The sequence below is a fragment of the Protopterus annectens genome, chromosome 2.part1 (genome assembly GCF_019279795.1).
Source record: "Protopterus annectens isolate FY-2018-M chromosome 2.part1, PAN1.0, whole genome shotgun sequence".
NCBI lineage: Eukaryota > Metazoa > Chordata > Ceratodontiformes > Protopteridae > Protopterus > Protopterus annectens.
The window spans coordinates 930,138,537-930,157,441 of record NC_056729.1 but is presented as its reverse complement, the minus strand read 5'-3'; the positions used below and the strand labels follow the sequence as shown (position 1 = coordinate 930,157,441).

Below are 18,905 nucleotides of genomic sequence, written 5' to 3'. Positions count from 1 at the left end.
TGATGCTTCGTGCTGTGCCACCAACCTGGAGATGTGGGTATCTTTTGACGAATATTGATACTCCCCCTCCTTTTGTGGTACGGTCCAAGTTTTGGGGCTGAAAAGCATGGTATGAGGTATAACCTGGTAGTGCTGGGGTGCTCTCTGGAGCTTTGAACCAGCTTTCTGTTACTGCACAGATATCGATTTTCTCCATGTTAAGGAGAGTTTCGAGTGCGTGCATCTTGAGGTTTAGACTTCTGGCATTGAGTAGCATTACTCTTAGTTTCTTATCCCTTGTGATACCTATGGAGGTGGGTTTGTCTTTTGAGCCTTGCCTAAAAAAGGCACTATGGGGGTAGCAAGAGCCTTTGCCAATATCCGAAAGCCCAGGGGTGACAGGTGCAAGCCATCCCTAGCGAAGCATCGTGGCTTGTCGAGCATGTCATCCCAGGCTGACAGGCATTGGATCCCCTTTAAATGACACCAATACTTAAGCCAATTGTTGAAATTGATCATCTTGTCTTCATATTGTGGCATCATTCTTGGTGAGGGTAAGATGCTACTCAAGGTCAGGGTCATACCGGCCTGGGCTACATGCTCAGAGAGCTCCTCTGTCTCTTTTTTCATGTGGTCCAGGGATGTACGTCTCAGGTCATTCACACCAGCATGGACAATGACGGAGTCATATTTGTACTTGCCTTGGAGTGACCTGAGTGCTTGTGTTATGTGGCGAATCCTAGTGCCCGACAGGCAGCTCACCGTGACCTTCTCCTTGTTCAGCCCGGTGAGCGGGGACATCAGTGTGCCTGACGATAGAGTCACCTATTACAAGTTTATCAGGTGTGTTGTTTAGCCTTAAGGGCTGTGACTGTTTGGCACACTGGCTTTGTGAGCTATGTGTTGCACTTGTTTTGTTTTGGGGTAGTGGTTGCTTGGGTGTCTGCTTTGGAGGTCTCTGCAGCTTAGGCAGATTTTTATTTAGAGCCTCCGAGTATGTTTTTGTGTTTATGTGTTTGGTTTGCTGTTGTGGTAGGTCTATGTGAGACTGGAATTGTAGTGACTGTGGTTTCCTTCTCATCCTGACTGGTTTCGCCAGTACTGAGTTGAGAGAGCTTAGCCTCCAGTATGGCTATATGTTTGCATCTCTCACATCTGTTGGAATTTGTTGGGAGGAGGAGAGGGTTGTCTGTGTACATGAGGCAGTTATAACATTGCCTCAAGATTCCCAGATTCACCAGCTGGACCGGAGAGGAGATTGACAACTGACCTTTGGGCATGCTAGAATAGTATTGGGAATTCCTTTATAATTGAAAAAAAGGGCTAATGGGGAACAAGGTACTCAAGGGGAGTTTGTGAGGGTGTAATGCTTTTAATATTTTAGTGCTGACTTATATAATTGCTTTAGTGAGCAAGTGCCAGGTAACTTAAATGCAATGTATTTCAGGTAACTTAAATGCAAAAACGACAAACAGTAACTTTCTTTCAAGTGAAACAAGGAAATAAGTACAGTAAGCAATGCAGATATCACTAGGGATCCACAGAAGTGCTGAAAAGCCGCGTTTTAGGTGGAATTAGTGTTTCAGGGAAATAAGCAAACAAACAAGCAGCATACAAATAAAGCTAGATTCAGCTGGCCTGGATCTAGTCTATGCTACAGAAAACAAGGTGTACCAATTTCAGTAAGAAGCAGTTCAAATATGCAGGCACTATAGCCTTTAACCAGAAATTCCCAGCTCAGAAGGGCAGAGTCCAGCCTCTCCTCCCACAAGAGTGCAGACCACGAACCCTTTTAATGTAAAATAACTGGCCTGAAGCCCAAGTGCTTAAACTAGAATTAATACACTTTTAGAATAACAGACACTGAACCCTCAATCAGCAGTTCCCAACTTAGAAGGATGTAAGCTACCTGTAATGCCACTACAGTGTAGACCACAAACCTTCTTAATGTAAAACAACTGATGTGAAGCCCAAGTGCTTAAACCAGAATTAATACACTTTTAGAATAACAGACACTGAGCCCTCAATCAGCAGTTCCCAACTTAGAAGGATGTAAGCTGCCTGTCCTGCCACCACAGTGCAGGCCACAAACCTTCCTAATGTAAAACAACTGGTCTGAAGCCCAAGTGCTTAATCCAAAAGACTTAGAATGATAGCTACACTTTAATCAATTTACTAATAAATACAATTGAATACTTTAAAGAATGCCTGGATTAGTGCTCAGGTTATACAAGCAAAGCTAGATTCAGCAGTCCTCAGCAATCAGGTGTTAGACATTGTTAAGGAGGCTCATAGACCCAGCACCAGCAAATCCTATTACTCTAAGTGGAAGAGAGTCACCTGCTGGTGCTCCAGCAGGGGTGCTTCCAAAACTACAGCCTCTTTACCACTGGTTCTGGACTACCTGACAGAGATCCTCTATAAGGGTTTGTCTTACTCCTTTATTAAGATTCATGCTTTGGCTATCTCAGCCTACATTGAGGCGGATCAGCCTTTATTCTCTCAATACCTCTTGAAATAGTTCCTCAGAGGTATGACTCACATCAGACCATTTAGAAGACCACCTGCACCAGCTTGGTATCTAAACATTGTCCTGGAAAAGCTAACTCTACCCCCTTTTGAGCCACCTTTCTCAGCAGATCTCAGATACCTCTCTTGGAAAACTACCCTCTTGGTAGCCATCACATTTGCTAGGAGTGAGGGTATCTGAGCTCCAGGCTGTTATGGCCCCTTAGCCCTTCATCATCTTCCATGCGGACAGGGTCTCTCTAAGTAAAACTGATGTAATTTAGTTTGTTAGTTGGGTAATAGGGCTTGTGGGTGTGGCTAGTTTATAATAAATTTAGGCATAGTGAGGGTGGGTGAGAAATAGGGGTAGGGTAGGGGAGCAGAGTGATCTCTAGTGCAGCTATGGTGAACAGAGCAGGTATAGCCAGACCGTGGCATGCACTAAAAAAAAACAAACAAACTTTCAGCTATCCAGGTTTCTTTTAACCCAGTTAACTTGTTTTCCAATTCAGAGGCACTTTATTTAAAAAGTAAAGATTATTTAAATTGCTGGTCATTAGAGTTTTTATTAACAAAAGTTAAGAGTAATTGCCGTTTAGCCAGAGTTTATTAGATTGTACTCAGTTGCTATATCCTTTTTCAGTAGCTGGATTACATGAGTGTGATATTTTCTATGTGCTACATGTGTTTACAGTTAAATGCAGGTTTATTAGGTTAAGTAGTGGTTAGGAAAACCTGTTCGAGCTGCGACTCAGACAGTGTGCTCACTAGATGCACTTTAAACCTTTTAGAGATTTCTGTAGTTTACTTAAAATAAAAACTCCTTTAACAGATGATCTACACTATTTTCAGGTGGTTCTCCTCCTTGCCCAAGGATCCATGAGGTCCCAGATGCTTGTTTGGAGTATGTGGCTACAGTTAATGTGTTGCAGGGTAGCTTAAGTGATTCAAAGATGACTGCTAGTGAATCACACACTCCATGTGTCCGAACAGCATGGAAGAACTTAAAAAAAAAAAAAAAAAACTTTTCCCTCAAATCCTTCTCTCATGAACAAACAAAATTTAAAATACTCTGTTAATAGTACAGACATTGAAGTCACTTCTGTAGCAGATTATTAGAGAAGATAGTGGATGATCATCTTAAATTTGACAAGCATATACAAAAGTGCATTAAACTCTCAACAAAAACTAGGGATGCTTTTTACAGTGAAAAACTTTTTCACCAATGCAACTGAAACTACATTTGCCACTACTTAACCACCTCCCCTCACTACTTTATGGTGCTCCCATCCTTACTAACCTACAGGCATTACAAAAAGCAAAACTTGAACAATGCTATTATAATGTGCTAAATTAGCAGCAAATACCCCTTCAGAACCCACCACTGTATAGCACTAACACATCTAAATTGGTTAGAACTACCCCATCAACTACCATGTGCACAGCTTCTTTTCACCTTTAAAATTATCTAGCATCCATCTGCTTGTCTGACTTTAAATACCATTCTGCACAGCCATGTTCCCATTCAGTCATTACTTGTTTGCCATTTCTGCTTTTCCCGGTTAGGGGTCGCCACAGAGGAACTCCAGTCCGATAATGGTTGGCAGTAGATTTTTTATGGTGCCGAGTTGCCAGCCCAACCTTCAGTGAAGGCACGCCCATTCACCCATGTCTTTTGAGGCCACTCGACCGTGGGGAGGACATGCAGACTTCACACATAAGGCACTCCAGCCGTGAATCGAACAGGAGAACCTCTTGCTGTGAGGCAACAACGCTACCGCTGTACCACCGCGGCTTCAATTCAGTCATTACTATCTAGTGAAATACAAAAACTGGATGACTACAACCGAACTTATAAGAACAAAAAAAAAACAGTGAACCAAAGTGAAACAACATTCAGAGCACACTTTATTAAGCTAAACACTTTAGGAACACTATTTTAGCTGGAACTTTAGAAAACACTATTTTAGCTGGATGGTTTTAGTGTATAGCAGTTCTGAAGAAGTCCTATGTGGGATGAAAGCACCTAACGCCTGTGTCTAGCTTAATAAAGTATGCTCTGAGTGTTGTTTCACTTTTGGTTCAATGTTTTTTTTTTTTTTTATTACTATCTAGTGACCAAAAAACACTCTCTATCCCCAAACCAATCAGTTCTGTTGGGCTTAATATGCATTCATACCATGTTGCTAAGGCCTGGAAATCCTTACCTATATCCATTATGTCAGAACCCTCCCTAAAGTCCTTTGCAACCATTCTGGAAGACTTCCTAGCTAAATTCTGGGTCTCTTCTCGGCCAACACCCGGAAAAGCAAATACCTATTTATAACTTGCACATCCGTACTCCCTCTTCTTTACTCACTTCCTAACTTCAATCATTTTCTCTTCACTGACTCTAATTATGCCATAACCCTGTTTTTTTTTCTCCTGCTTCACATTGCAATTCCTGCTCGTATTATACTAACTTACCTTTAATTCTCTAAACTGGCTAAAATATCTTTAAATATTAGATTATTTTCATACAAGTTGTATCTGTTTTTAACCAGTGTTTTCACATTATGTCTAATGTGGTATAATTTAAACTGTACATGTTTTTGTATTATTTTTGAAGCTTTCAAGATTGATTTTCTTAAAATGTTTTTGTAATACTTTGGAGCTTTTCGTCACTGGCTTCTGTTGGAAATGGATTCTTGCCTAGTCAGACTTTTCCAATAATCAGATGTCAAATAAATAAATACATACATGCATACATTTGTAGCCATGTCATTACTCAGTATATGTGAATTTGCTTAAAAAGAAAGGTCGGATGTTGCTGACATCTGTTGACTAAAGCAGTGAAGATTCTTGCAGCATAAGCAGGTAATATATTTATACTGTTACTGAATAATTGACTTTAGAGTGGTTAATTAAGTGTTCGATCTTCTGATGTATGTGAAATTGGAAATAGTTTTGGTATAGTGACTGTTAATAAAACTGACTGTTGGCTGTTTTTTTTGTTTTATTCATTTGTTATCCAGGTAAGTGAACTGGTCTATATCTGACTCTTTTTAGCCATGATTTCGACCACAGTGGCTAGGTGAACTTTAGTGAATATGGACAGTATGGAGGTGCCAGTCAGTTAGTATATGGGGGAGAACCACACAGACATGGAGAGAAAATGCCTATTCCATACAGGTAGTGATTTAACCCTGCATCTGAGGGTTTGAGATAGAAACCTTAACTACTGAACCACTGCGCTACTCAAGCAGACTTCCAGGAATCAGGGTTTGCTGCCACTCCCTTGATGTACTTGTTGAGCAGTGAGATCCAAGAATCCCCATTGATGGGGAGATGCAAAACTTTAACAAGTGCTTGATGACCGTCCTCAAAATGAAGTGCATTAGCATCCACTGCAAGGGATTTTTAACAGCAAGAAATTGTAATGGCTTTATACAGTATAGTATTCAGAAGTGCTTGATGACCGTCCTCAAAATGAAGTGCATTAGCATCCACTGCAAGGGATTTTTAACAGCAAGAAATTGTAATGGCTTTATACAGTATAGTATTCAGAACCATCTAGATTATTTTCTTTCTTCCTTTCTGCACACTTTGGACTAAAGACTGTTTTTTTTGAGAAGTTTGGAATGGAATTTATACTTTTGTTGGCAATTAGAATGCTCCAGGGCTAGCTAAAGACTCAAATCAGTGTCACATATTCCCACAGAATCATTCAGGGACTGAATTGGGAAGTTCTTCCTTTGCTTAAGCAGTATCCATTTTTTTTCCTACATAAAAGATAGAGGTATGGAGAACATAATTTGAGATATGCCGATACTTAGAAACATTATGCAGCTTCTCCTGTTTTTTTAAGTGTCGTAGTGAACGCAAGACAGTGGGAAAACTTGATACTGTTGTAAGTCTTTGGTTTATCAGGGGACAGTATAAGCAGACAAGCAGAGAGTGCATTTACTTAAAAAAAAAAAAAAAAAAAAAAGTATAGGATTGAAATTTTAAGAGATAATCTGTCCCCGTAAGTGGAAATGTGGTACCTGCTCATCTTTCAAGGTTATTGCAGTTTATCAGTAGTCATTGGTGTGTGTGTATATGTATGTGTGTGTGTGTATATATATATATATATATATATATATATATATATATATATATATATATGTTTATTTTGTGAAAGTAAAGTGCCCTAGATAGTTTGTTGTAGTTTAGTAGTGGTTACTGTCATGTTTACTTGCTGAAAGTAGTGTACCTAACAGGTGTAAATAAGAAGTCTAAACATCTAAAAGTGGGTGTTTGAGTATTGCCTGCCTTTCTGCCCACACAGATGATGCTACCAATATATTTTTTTAATTTGTAGCATAAATGCATGTTACTGGAATCTTCATTGTTACTGCATATGCTCAACACATTTCACTGTCTCAATTTCTTTACCCTATTTGTACAAGTGATTTTTTGCATTGTTTTCTGCAGGTTTCCAAGCAGCTAAATGGAGTCTGAGCAACTTTTTCGCAGATCTTACTACCGAAACAGTTATAACAGTATAACCAGTGCAAGTAGCGATGAGGAACTTTTAGATGGAGCTGGCATTGTTTTGGACTTTCAGACATCTGAGGATGACAGTTTGCTAGACGGGGATGTGTCTGCTGGTAAGTTGTAAACAACACGTTATTAATGAGATTTTTTCATTTGCTACTAGCACTTAATGCATGTTGTGGTGAAAGTCATAGCTATTTCAAACTTTTAGTGAGTTTATGTCATTAACTTGTCCTTAACTGTTCTATGAGCAGCGACAAACATATGCTCTTCCTGGCTTAGAACTGTAACATGCATGGATCTGGATGGATAACTAGCAGTTTAATATCCAAGTTTATTAACTGAGGAGTCTACCATTTTAGTTCTTAAGAGCCCTTCTTTTTTTTTTTTTTTAAAAGAAATGTGGTAGTTTAGTGGTGACAAGGTGCCATTGTAAAGATGCTTCCCATTTTGTTTTCTCTCTCTTTCAGAATTGTAATACCTGTTGCTGTGAGCACTGATGCAGGGAATTCTGAAAATGTTTTTACAAGAGGGTACAAGCTGCCCTGAGCATCCTATTCCCCTGTTTCTTCTATAGTCTAATTCCAAGATTGCTGCATTTCAGAAAAGTGGGAATAATCTGTAATACTGTTTCACTTAGTACTTATTCCCCCTGATTGCACTTAGTTTTGCTCTTCTGAGGAATACACCTAAGCTTCTTAGGGTTTCAGCACTCATTTTACATTTTGCATTGTACTGCATATCACATGGTTCTACTTTCTGCTTCATGGACATCCATATTAATGAAGGTGGAACAAATAAAATCATGAAAAGGGTAGACTGATCTGGAACACACAGGTTGGATTATAACATCCTCTTTGATTACTGTCTGTTCTCAAGGCTAGAATCAGAAAATGTTGTATTTTAACCTGGTATTAGGAAACTGAACATTATTGTTTTTAATTGCTTTTTATTGCCTGAGTTGATATTACTGGGCTTGGGATGTGTTTTTCAGAATAGACTTGAGGCAATGTTTATACAGACTGTCTGTATACAGTTTTCTTGCAGGAGGGTATGTGTGTGATGTCTGAAACATTTTTGTAATAATTTCTAGATTTACAGAATTGGAAAAATCTAGGGTTTGATGAACATGTGTTGCTTTTTTTTAAATTTTATAGTAGAGTTGTAGGGTGCGTGATAGAAATCACTGGGTTATTCGCTCCTGTTGATGAATTTACAAGAGCCTTGTTAATTTAACTTTATCATCCTTAAAAAAGATTTGATAATGGTCTGATAGGTTCATAGTTGTATACTAGGCTAATGAGCACTAGGGCCTTTATAAGCTTAACTGTGCAACCCAAATGAGTCCCACAAGTTACATAGTTAAGGTGTTTATATTGAGTGGTTATTAGTTACAGCATGATTTACTGATGCCTCTGTCCATCAGCGTTGTAGGTGCCAGACCAAGGGTGAATTTTGGATTTTCCTTCAAATGGTCCAAGTGGTGCTTAAATAGGGTTAGGGAGGGACTTTGTTTCCCAGGGGTAGGGAGCCTGATGTTCATCGTGTTTCACTGCTGCAGTGATTACACTTGGGTTAGACTGCTGTCAGGCGGTCCCGCATTCGGCCAGAGTTCCAAAGTCTTGGTCCGGCGTCGGTTGCTGTCGCTTCTTCCCTGATGTCAGTGCACCAGGGGTATATAAGATGCAGCCGACACCATTTTCTTCAGTCTTTCTTGCTGTGCAGTGCCCGAAGCAAAAGCAGTTCACAAGTGCCGGTCGGCCGACTCCTGAGATTTTTAATTCGAATTTCAGAACCGAAGTCTTCAATAAAGCTAAGTACCCCATTGGGGAAACTTTTTCTTACCTCAGACCGATGTCAGTAAAAGTTAATAATTGTATTTCTTGTGGGAAGCATATACCTCATAAGGATTTCCATTCTTACTGTTTTCCATGCCTAGGCCCAGACCACAACATCACTAGTCGGTTTTGTGCTAGATTAAACAAGCGCACTATTAAATGTCGGTTTGACTTTGCTCGCCATTACTTTGGCTGAAGGTTCAATTATTCAGAACAACCGATGACCAGAATACACCAAAAACGCAAAGACAAGAATAAGGATAGGCATCCGAGGCCCAAAACTGACAATGAAGCCTCTTCTAGGCCAGTCGCCGGTTCTCAGTGAGGCACTTTCGCAGCCCCTGACACCTGCTACCTCAGAGCCACAGGCCGCCTCCGACTCCCACGTGGAGATGGCTAGACCTCTGCAAACTCAAGGTATTGGGCCTACGGAAACTAACCCCTCAGATGGGTCCAGAGCCACTGAGCAGGCATCAGCTTCTGAGAGTGTATTCAGCAATCACAACTTACCATTAAATCTACAGCCAAGGCTAAAACTCCATTAAAGACAAAGAAGCAAGTACAGCATTCACCTGGACTGGCCTCCATGCCTAAAAAACAGATGCTTAAAATGGCCGAAGACTTCATTACTCTGATCAGGGGTTCCTATCCCCCTCCAGATAAAAGGCCTAGGCAGGATACAGACTATGATTCCTTTGACCAGGTTTCCATTTCTTCTGATTCCTCTTCAGACCAGGGATACTCTTTACCCCCCCTATGAGGACTCTGATGCTGAAGAATCAATTCCTTCAGCCTGTCCTCCTGAGGATTACTCTTTTGGGGTAACTTTACATACCATGCGGGAGCATTTCTATTGGGAAGGCCAGGATTACTCATAATCCAAGAAAAGGCTCAGAGACCTTCTTTTATTGCCTCAGCACAGGCCTCCCGCTATTCCGCCAGTGTTAGATATTGTGGATGATGTGTTCTCTGAATCCAGTTTAAATCCTGATTCTTTGCCCCCTGCTCCAGTCAAGCCAGACAGGTACTACAGAGTCCCTGACTCTCACAAATTTCTTTATAAAAACCCTGTTGCTGACCCAGAAACTATTTCCCAGGGTCCCAAAGGGGTAAAGGCTTTCACAGCTAAAAATCCAGTTCCCTCTGACAGAGATTCTAGAGCATTAGACAGATGGGGGAAGAAAGTTTACACTTCTGCAACTTTAGCAGTGAGGGCTTTAAATTGCCAGTTTCACATGCTTAAATACAAACAGTATTTAATGTCTCTGTTAAAACAGAAAATGCTTACAAGTTCAGAACATCCTGACTATAAGGAAATGCAGGATTTATTGCATGCAGCTGAACAAGTGGGAAAACATACTCTGCAATGTGGTTTTGATTCATTAGAGGCTTCTTGTAGAGCAGCAGTTAAAGGATCTGTGATACGAAGGCATGTTTGGTTAAAAGAACAAGGTTTACCTGATCATGTTAAGGCAAAATTATTGGATGCTCCTTTACAGCAGGATATTTTATTTGGTGTTAAGGCAGAAGAGGTATTAAAGAAAATGGAGGATAAGGCAAAATCTATGCAAACAGTGAAGGATTTCTTACAGGTACAGCCACCTCGATTTAGCAGAAATTGGCCCTCCAAAAATTGGTCCTTTCCAGTGTCAGACAGACCACATAGAGGCAGATACAGACGCCCAAGAGGCAGATCTCAGCCCAAGGCTCTTACAGACCATGACAGTGGGGTGCTTCAACCCCAAAAGGAGGGGAAGACAAGTCACAACCATATAGGAAACGGTCCCAATGACTTCCCCCTTCCATTGCCAAGCACTTACATTTTGGAAGCTCCCTTAGGGGGAAAACTAGCACTTTTTTCACAAAATTGGCATACAATCACCAAAGACAAATGGATTCTGAATATTGTATCTCAAGGTTACAGGTTCCACTTTCACACTCTACCAAGGCTAAAAGGAATGCCAGACCTGCCATCAAATCAATGGGCAGAGGCACAAAAACAAATTACAGCCCTCATGGACATGAGAGCTATTCAAAAAGTGCCACAACAGGAACAAGGACAAGGATTTTATTCCAGACTTTTCCTGGTCCCCAGAAAGGACAAAGCCTGGACACCCATACTGGACCTTTCTACTCTCAATACTTACCTGGATGTTACGAAATTCAAAATGTTAACTCTTCAGCAGCTTCTTCCCATGTTGGGCAAGAAGGCTTGGCTTGTTACTTTGGACCTCAGAGAGGCATACCTGCATGTCCCTATCAGACGAAATTGTAGAAGATACCTCAGATTCATAGCTGGTTCAATGCATTACCAATTCTCTGCACTGCCCTTTGGCTTATCTACTGCGCCCAGGGTCTTCACAAAATGCCTGGCACCAGTAATTGCATTTTGCAGACAAACAGGAATTCAAATATATCCATACTTGGACGACTGCCTTATTCAAGCAGAGAGCAAGGACATTCTTCTACAGCATCTGGCATTTGTAAAAAGATTGCTAATTTGCCTAGGGAACACAGTAAATGACAAGAAGTCAAAACTAGTGCCCTCACAAGAGATAATATTCCTGGGTGCCAGCTTAAATACAACGGCCCAGATGGCTTATCTCATGCCAGACAAGCAAAGACACCTGATTCAGTACTTCCAATTGATGGCAACAAAAACCCAACTCCCTGCAAGAAAAATTCTGCAGGCCTTTGGGGTTCATGGCATCCTGCATACTACTAGTACCATATGCCAGACTGCATATGAGGAAATTACAATGGTACCTAAAAAGTGTTTGGACTCAACACTGTCACAGTTTGGAAGCAGTAATACCTCTTATCCCCTGCCTACAACAGGAGTTTCGATGGTGTGCACAGGTATGTTACCTCAACAAAGGACAGCCTTTCACTCTACCCACAGCCAGGCAGACAGTAACAACAGATGCTTTGGATTACGCCTGGGGGGCACATATGGCAGGAAAATGTATTCAGGGCAAGTGAGCCGCAGACCAAATGCATCTTCACATCAATCAAAAAGAGATGCTAGCTGTACAAAATGCCCTAACAGCTTTCACGGACCTTCTGCATCCAGGATAACTACTACTAAAGACGGACAACACCACAGTTATGTGGTACATAAACAAGCAAGGGGGCGCCCATTCTTATTCCCTCTGCAGGCGAGCCCTGACCTTGTGGAACACAGCTCTAACCTATCAAGTTCATCTGCAAGCACAATTCCTGCCAGGAAAGAAAAATACTCTGGCAGACGACTTAAGCAGAAGCATGATGGATGCTCACGAGTGGAAATTAAATCCACAAGTATTCAGCATGATAACACAAAAATGGGGGAGCCCAGACATAGATCTTTTTGCCTCCCCAGTGAATTACCAACTACAGAAATTATGCACAAGGACTTACCACACACAAGCATGGAAAGTGGATGCTCTCTCGTTCATCTGGAAAAGCCTAAAAGTTTATGCCTTCCCACCACTGCCTCTCCTTTCAAAGGTACTCCTAAAAGCCAGACAAGAAAAGCCAAAAATTATCCTGATTGCCCCAGACTGGCTGCGCCAGCACTGGTACCCAATCTTAAAGAACTTAGCTCAAGGCCCACCATGGATTTTACCTCAAATTCCGCATCTTCTGACTCAACAAAACAACCAGATCCTGCACAGCCAACTCAAAACCTTAAACCTGGCTGCATGGCAGATTCCTTAGTCAAGCAGACAACACCTCTCTCTAAGGCTGTTATGGATGTCATTCTGGAGGCCAGGAGGCCTATCACAAGGAAATCCTATTCAGAAAAGTGGAAGAGATTCTGTGCCTGGAACCAGGCTCAAAGCTTTGACCCTCTTGTACCAAATATTCCTCAGATATTACAATACTTAATTGAGATGCTGGACAAAGCCTATCCTTTTCATCCATTAAGCTCCACGCCTTTGCCATCTCTGCTCATTACAACACTGATCCTCCTATTTTCTCTCATCCATTGCTAAAACAGTACCTCAGAGGGGCTAAAAACATAAGACCGCCCCGGAGAGCACCAACACCAACTTGGGACCTCAATTTCATCTTGGAAAAACTAACTTTACCTCCTTTTGAGCCAGCCAATACAGCAGAATTAAAATATGTGTCATGGAAAACTGCTCTGCTTCTGGCAATAACCTCAGCTCGAAGAGTCTCAGAGTTACAGGCACTAATGGCAGTGGAGCCTTTCATCATTTTTCACCAAGACAGGGTTTCGTTAAGAACAAACCCTTCATTTATGCCAAAGGTGGTCTCCAGTGTGGCCCTTAACCAAACTATTCACTTGCCAACTTTTTATCCAAATCCCCAGAATAAAGTCGAGAGACTTCTGCATTCATTGGACATACACAGACAGCTATGTTTCTACTTGGACAAAACAAAAGCTTTCAGGAAAACTGAGCAATTGTTTGTAGCATATGCTGCAGGATCACGGGGAAAGGCTATTTCAAAGCAGACCATTTTCAAGTGGATAGGACACTGTATCTGTTTCTGCTACGCACAACATGGGAAAAAGGTACTTCGCAACATTAGGCCACATTCCACCAGGGCAACAGCCACTTCAACTGCCTACCTTAGAGGAGTACCTACCAAAGATATCCTGGAAGCTGCAACTTGGAGTTCAGTGCACACCTTTACCAAACATTATCACTTGCCTCTTTATTTTAAATCCAGAGCTGGCTTTGCCACTGCAGTGCTGCAGGGCCTCATAGCCACCCCAAATCCTCTATAGAACCAGCCATCCTACCTCAGCTTGGGGATTCAACCCAAGTGTAATGACTGCAGCAGTGAAACACGATGAACATAGTACAGTTTTGTACCTACCATAAATGTAGATGTTTGAGTGTATTCACTGCTGCAGTCCAGGTTACCCTCCCACCATCCCTTCTTTCTTAGCTGGAACTTATCTATACCTTTCTACCCTTTACTACCTATGTGGTGTATTTGCTGATAACTGAAGGTTTTGGTTTTACCTTTTATGGATGTTTTATTAGCAATTTGTATTGCCTACCTATTTGGGGGCACCTGACATCTGGGGCAAGAAAAACTGAAGAAAATGGAGTCGGCTGCATCTTATATACCCCTGGCACACTGACGTCAGGGAAGAAGCGACAGCAACTGATGCCGGACCAAGACTTTGGAACTCTGGCCGACTGCGGGGACCGCCTGACGGCAGGATAACCCAAGTGTAATGACTGCAGCAGTGAATACACTCGAACATCGACATTTATGGTAGGTAAAAAAGGGAATTCTCTGAAATTCATCTCTCTCCAACATGTCCTATTTTCATTGAAAGCAAAATTTAGGCCTTTAGGTCTAGTAGTAGATGTTTTTGTTTTGCAGGTGTGCAAAAGGTTCATTAGAGTGGGGTCCAGGGATGCCTTGTATGCTAATAGCATAGGCATTCCTGTCTGTGTAGCATGATTTCTAAGCTGTCTCAAAAAGTGATCCTTCAGGATGATAAAAAGTACAATTATATTCAAATCTATACAGATTACTTAGGGTATCCCACTATGAGAGTATATACTTGGACTGTTAGTGTTTACCGTATTCGTAAGTAATGTGTCTTAGATCACATGCCATCCTGTATGCAGACAACTTGGCTGTTTTTAAGATTGGATCAATTAGATGTTCATCGTGTTACCCTGCTGCAGTCATCACACTTGGGTTATCCTGCCATGAGGCGGTCCCTCAGTCGGCCCGAATTCCAAAGTCTTGGTCCGGCATCGGTTGCTGTCGCTTCTTCCCTGACATCAGTGCACCAGGGGTATATGAGAGGCATCCAACGCCATTTTCTTCAGTCTTTCTTGCCGTGCAGTGCCCGAAGCAGAAGCAGTTCGCAACTGCCGGTCGGCCGACACCTGAGATTTTCTAATCGAGTTTCAGTCCGAAGTCTTCAAAGCTAAGTACCCCCATTGGGGAACCTTTTCTTGCCTCAGTCCGATATCAGAAAAAGTTAACAATTGCATTTCTTGTGGGAAGCAAATACCTGATAAGGACTTTCATTCTTTTTGTATACCTTGCCTAGGCCCAGACCACAACGTCACTGGTTGTCGGTTTTGTGCTAGGTTCAATAAGCGAACTATAAAGCAACGCTTTGATTTCGCACGACACTACTTTGGTAGGAAATTTAAATACACTATGCCGTCGGAGCAACCGACTACCGACATGCATAAAAAACGCAAAGATAAAGGCAGCCTAGATCCAAGCCAGACTCTGAGCCCTGAGTTGTGTCGGTCGCCGGTTCTCCGGTTTTCAGTGAGGCGCCTACGCAGCCCCTGGCTACCACTGAATTGGATCCCCAGACCGCTTCGGATTCTCCAGCAGAGAGTTCTAGGCCGACGCAGCCATTTTCTTTAGGCCCTACCGACGACATTGAAGAATGAGATGCCGGTGCTGTAGAAATACCTTCGGTTTCACAAGGTGTCTTCAGACCGACTACTCACCATAAAATCTTATGCTAAGCTTAAGACACCTCTAAAACCAAAAAAGACTGCGCTTCAGTCCCCAGTTCAAGGCCCCATGCCTAAGAAACAGATGCTTAAAATGGCTGAAGATTTGATTTCTTTAATCAGGGGTTCCCAACCCCCCCCCCCGACGAAAGACCTAGACAAGAGGAGGATTGTGCCTCCTGTGATCAAGTGTCTGTTTCCTCAGGCTCCTCTGAGGAACAGGATTACTCCTTTCCCCCTTATGAAGATTCTGATGCTGAAGATTCCATTCCCTCAGCTTCTCCCCTTGAAGACTATTCTTTTGGGGAAACCTTACATACCATGAGGGAACATTTCCACTGGGAAGGTCAGGACTACTCAAGACTCAAAGAAAAAGCTCCGAGAGTTTCTTTTGCTCCCCCAGCATGGACCACTTGCTATCCCCCCAGTTTTAGACATTGTGGATGATGTTTACTTAGAATCTAGTCTAAATCCAGATTCTCTGCCTCCTGCTCCAGCCAAACCAGATAGATACTATAGAGTGCCTGACTCACACAAATTCCTCTACAAAAGCCCTGTTGCTGATCCAGGGACAATCTCCCAGGGTCCCAAAGGGGCTAAGGCTTCTATGGCTAAAAATCCTGTACCCTCTGAAAGGGACTCCAGAGCACTAGATAGGTGGGGGAAGAAGGTTTACACCTCAGCTACTCTAGCTATGAGAGCACTAAATTGTCAATTTCACATGCTTAAATACCAGCAATTCCTAATGTCTCAAATTAAACAAAAGATGAGCACGCACCCTCAACAGTCTGAATTCAAGGAAATGCAGTATCTGTTGCATGCAGCTGAACAGGTGGGCAAACATGCTTTACAATGTGGATTTGATCCCTTGGAAGCTTCCTGTAGAGCAGCTGTTACTGGGTCTGTTATACGTAGGTATGCTTGGTTAAAAGAACAAACTCTGCCTGATCATGTTAAAGCAAAGTTACTAAATGCACCCTTACAGCAGGATGTCTTATTTGGCGTTAAAGCAGAAGAGATTTTAAAGAAAATGGAGGATAAGGCAAAATCTATGCAGATGGTCAAAGATTTCTTACAGGTACAGCCCCCACGCTTCAGCAGAAATTGGCCAACAAAAAATTGGTCCTTTCCAGCTTCTGACAGACCACAGAGGGGTAAATACAGATGCCCAAGGGGCAGAGGACAAGCACAAATCCCTTACAAACCTCGCCAATGGGACACTGCAACACAGAAAGGAGGAGAAGACAGGTCCCAAACTACTAGAAGGCAAACGCAATGACTTACACCTCAAACTGCCAAGCAAAACTCTCTTGGCAGCTCCCTTGGGAGGAAAATTAGCACTTTTTGCAGACAACTGGCGCATCGTCACAAAGGACAAATGGGTCCTAGACATTATCTCACAAGGATACAGATTCCATTTCCACACCTTGCCAAGGATAAAAGGAATGCCAAACCTGCCACAAAATCAATGGGCAGAGGCACAAAAACAAATTACAGCTCTCATGGACATGAGAGCCATTCAACTGGTACCTACACAGGAACAAGGCCAAGGATTTTACTCAAGGCTCTTTCTAGTCTCCAGAAAAGACAATGCTTGGAGACCCATTCTGGACCTTTCAATTCTAAACACCTTCTTGCAAGTACCAAAATTCAAGATGCTAACACTACAGCAGCTTCTTCCCATGTTGGGCAAGAAAGCTTGGTTAGTAACGTTGGACCTCAAGGAGGCATACCTGCATGGCCCTATCAGACAAAATTGCAGAAGATACCTCCGTTTCATTGCAGGTTTAACCCATTACCAATTCTCTGCACTGCCCTTTGGCTTATCTACTACGCCCAGGGTCTTCACAAAATGCCTGGCACCAGTTATTGCATACTGCAGACAAAGAGGAATTCAAATATATCCATACTTGGACGACTGCCTCATCCAAGCAGAAAGCAAGGACATTCTCTTACAACATCTGGCTTTTGTAAAACACCTAAGTTGCCTAGGGTACACAGTAAACGAAAAGAAAACAAAACTAGTGCCCTCACAAAATATGACATTCCTGGGTGCCAGCTTGAATACAACTGCCCATATGGCTTATCTGATGCCAAACAAACAGCTACAACTAACTCAATACTTCAAAACAATGGCAACAAAGACCCAACTCCCTGCAAGAACATTTCTGCAGGCCTTTGGCTTCATGGCATCTTGCATACTACTAATACCATTTGCAAAACTGCATATGAGGAAATTACAATGGTACCTAAAAAGTGTATGGACTCAACACAGCCACAGCTTGGAAACAATGATACCTCTCATTCCCTGCCTTCAACAGGAGTTCCTATGGTGGTCACAGGCATGTCACCTCAACAAGGGTCAGCCTTTCACCTTACCCCCAGCCAAGCAAACTATGACAACAGATGCTTCGGACTATGCCTGGGGGGCACACATGGCAGGACGGTGCGTTCAAGGCATATGGACTGCAGATAAAAGGAATCTGCACATCAATCAAAAAGAAATGCTAGCTGTACAGAATGCCCTGACAGCCTTCAAGGACCTCTTACATCCAGGACAGCTTACAATAAGGACAGACAACACCACAGTAATGTGGTACATAAACAAGGGGGTACACACTCCTACCCTCTATGCAGGCAAGCAATGACCTTGTGGAACATAGCACTGGCTTACCAAGTTCAATTACAAACTCAATTCCTGCCAGGAAAAAAGAACACATTGGCAGATGACCTAAGCAGAAACATCATGGATCCCCACGAGTGGAAACTGGATCCACAAGTATTTGCAATGATAACTCAAAAATGGGGGCACCCAGACATAGACCTGTTTGCCAGCCCCCAAAACTATCTCCTAACAAAATTTTGCAAAAGGGCGTTTCACCATCAAGCTTGGAAAGTGGACGCACTCTCATTCAGTTGGAAAATGCTGACAGTATATGCTTTCCCTCCACTGCCCCTTCTCACAAAGGTGCTGCTGAAAGTCAGGATGGAGAGACCCCGAATGATACTCATTGCCCCAGACTGGCCACGCCAGCACTGGTACCCACTATTAAGGAATATGGCCCAGGGCCCACCATGGATTTTACCACAAATTACTCATCTGCTCACACAGTAAGACAGTCAGATCCTACACAGCCAGCTCAAAACCTTAAATTTGGCTGCATGGCAAATCACGTAAGCAACCAGCCAGCTCCTCTTTCTCGAGCTGTTATGGAGGTTATTCTGGAAGCCAGGAGGGCCCAGCACCAGGAAAGCCTACTCAGACAAATGGAAAAGGTTTTGCACCTGGAACCAAGCTAAAGGCCAAAATACCCTTCAGCCGGACATACCTCAGATTCTACAATATCTAACTGAGATGTTACACTAAGGCCTTTCTTTTTCATCTATTAAAATCCACGCCTCAGCTATTTCAGCTCACTACAACATGGATCCTCCCTTATTTTCGCATCCACTTCTAAGGCAGTTTCTCAGAGGGGCCAAAAACATTAGGCCTCCCAGGAGAGCACCAACACCAACTTGGGACCTCAATTTTGTTCTGGAAAAACTTACACTACCTCCTTTTGAACCAGCTTTCTCAGCTGACTTAAAGTTTATATCATGGAAG

General features: G+C 42.4%; 1 protein-coding gene across 6 annotated transcripts in view; it reads left to right on the top strand.

Moving 5' to 3' along the window:
- The window catches only part of CLCN3 (chloride voltage-gated channel 3), a 1,613,231-nt gene that overhangs the window by 120,057 nt on the left and 1,474,269 nt on the right, over positions 1 to 18,905 (top strand). For 5 of the 6 annotated variants that reach the window (XM_044062561.1, XM_044062563.1, XM_044062565.1 and 2 more), the window contains one exon: positions 6,943 to 7,118. In XM_044062561.1, the coding sequence (XP_043918496.1) occupies positions 6,959 to 7,118 (160 nt within the window). In that variant the 5' untranslated portion in view covers positions 6,943 to 6,958. Of the gene's footprint in view, positions 1 to 6,942; positions 7,119 to 18,905 lie in introns of those variants that run through there. The other variant, XM_044062567.1, reaches the window with a different exon arrangement.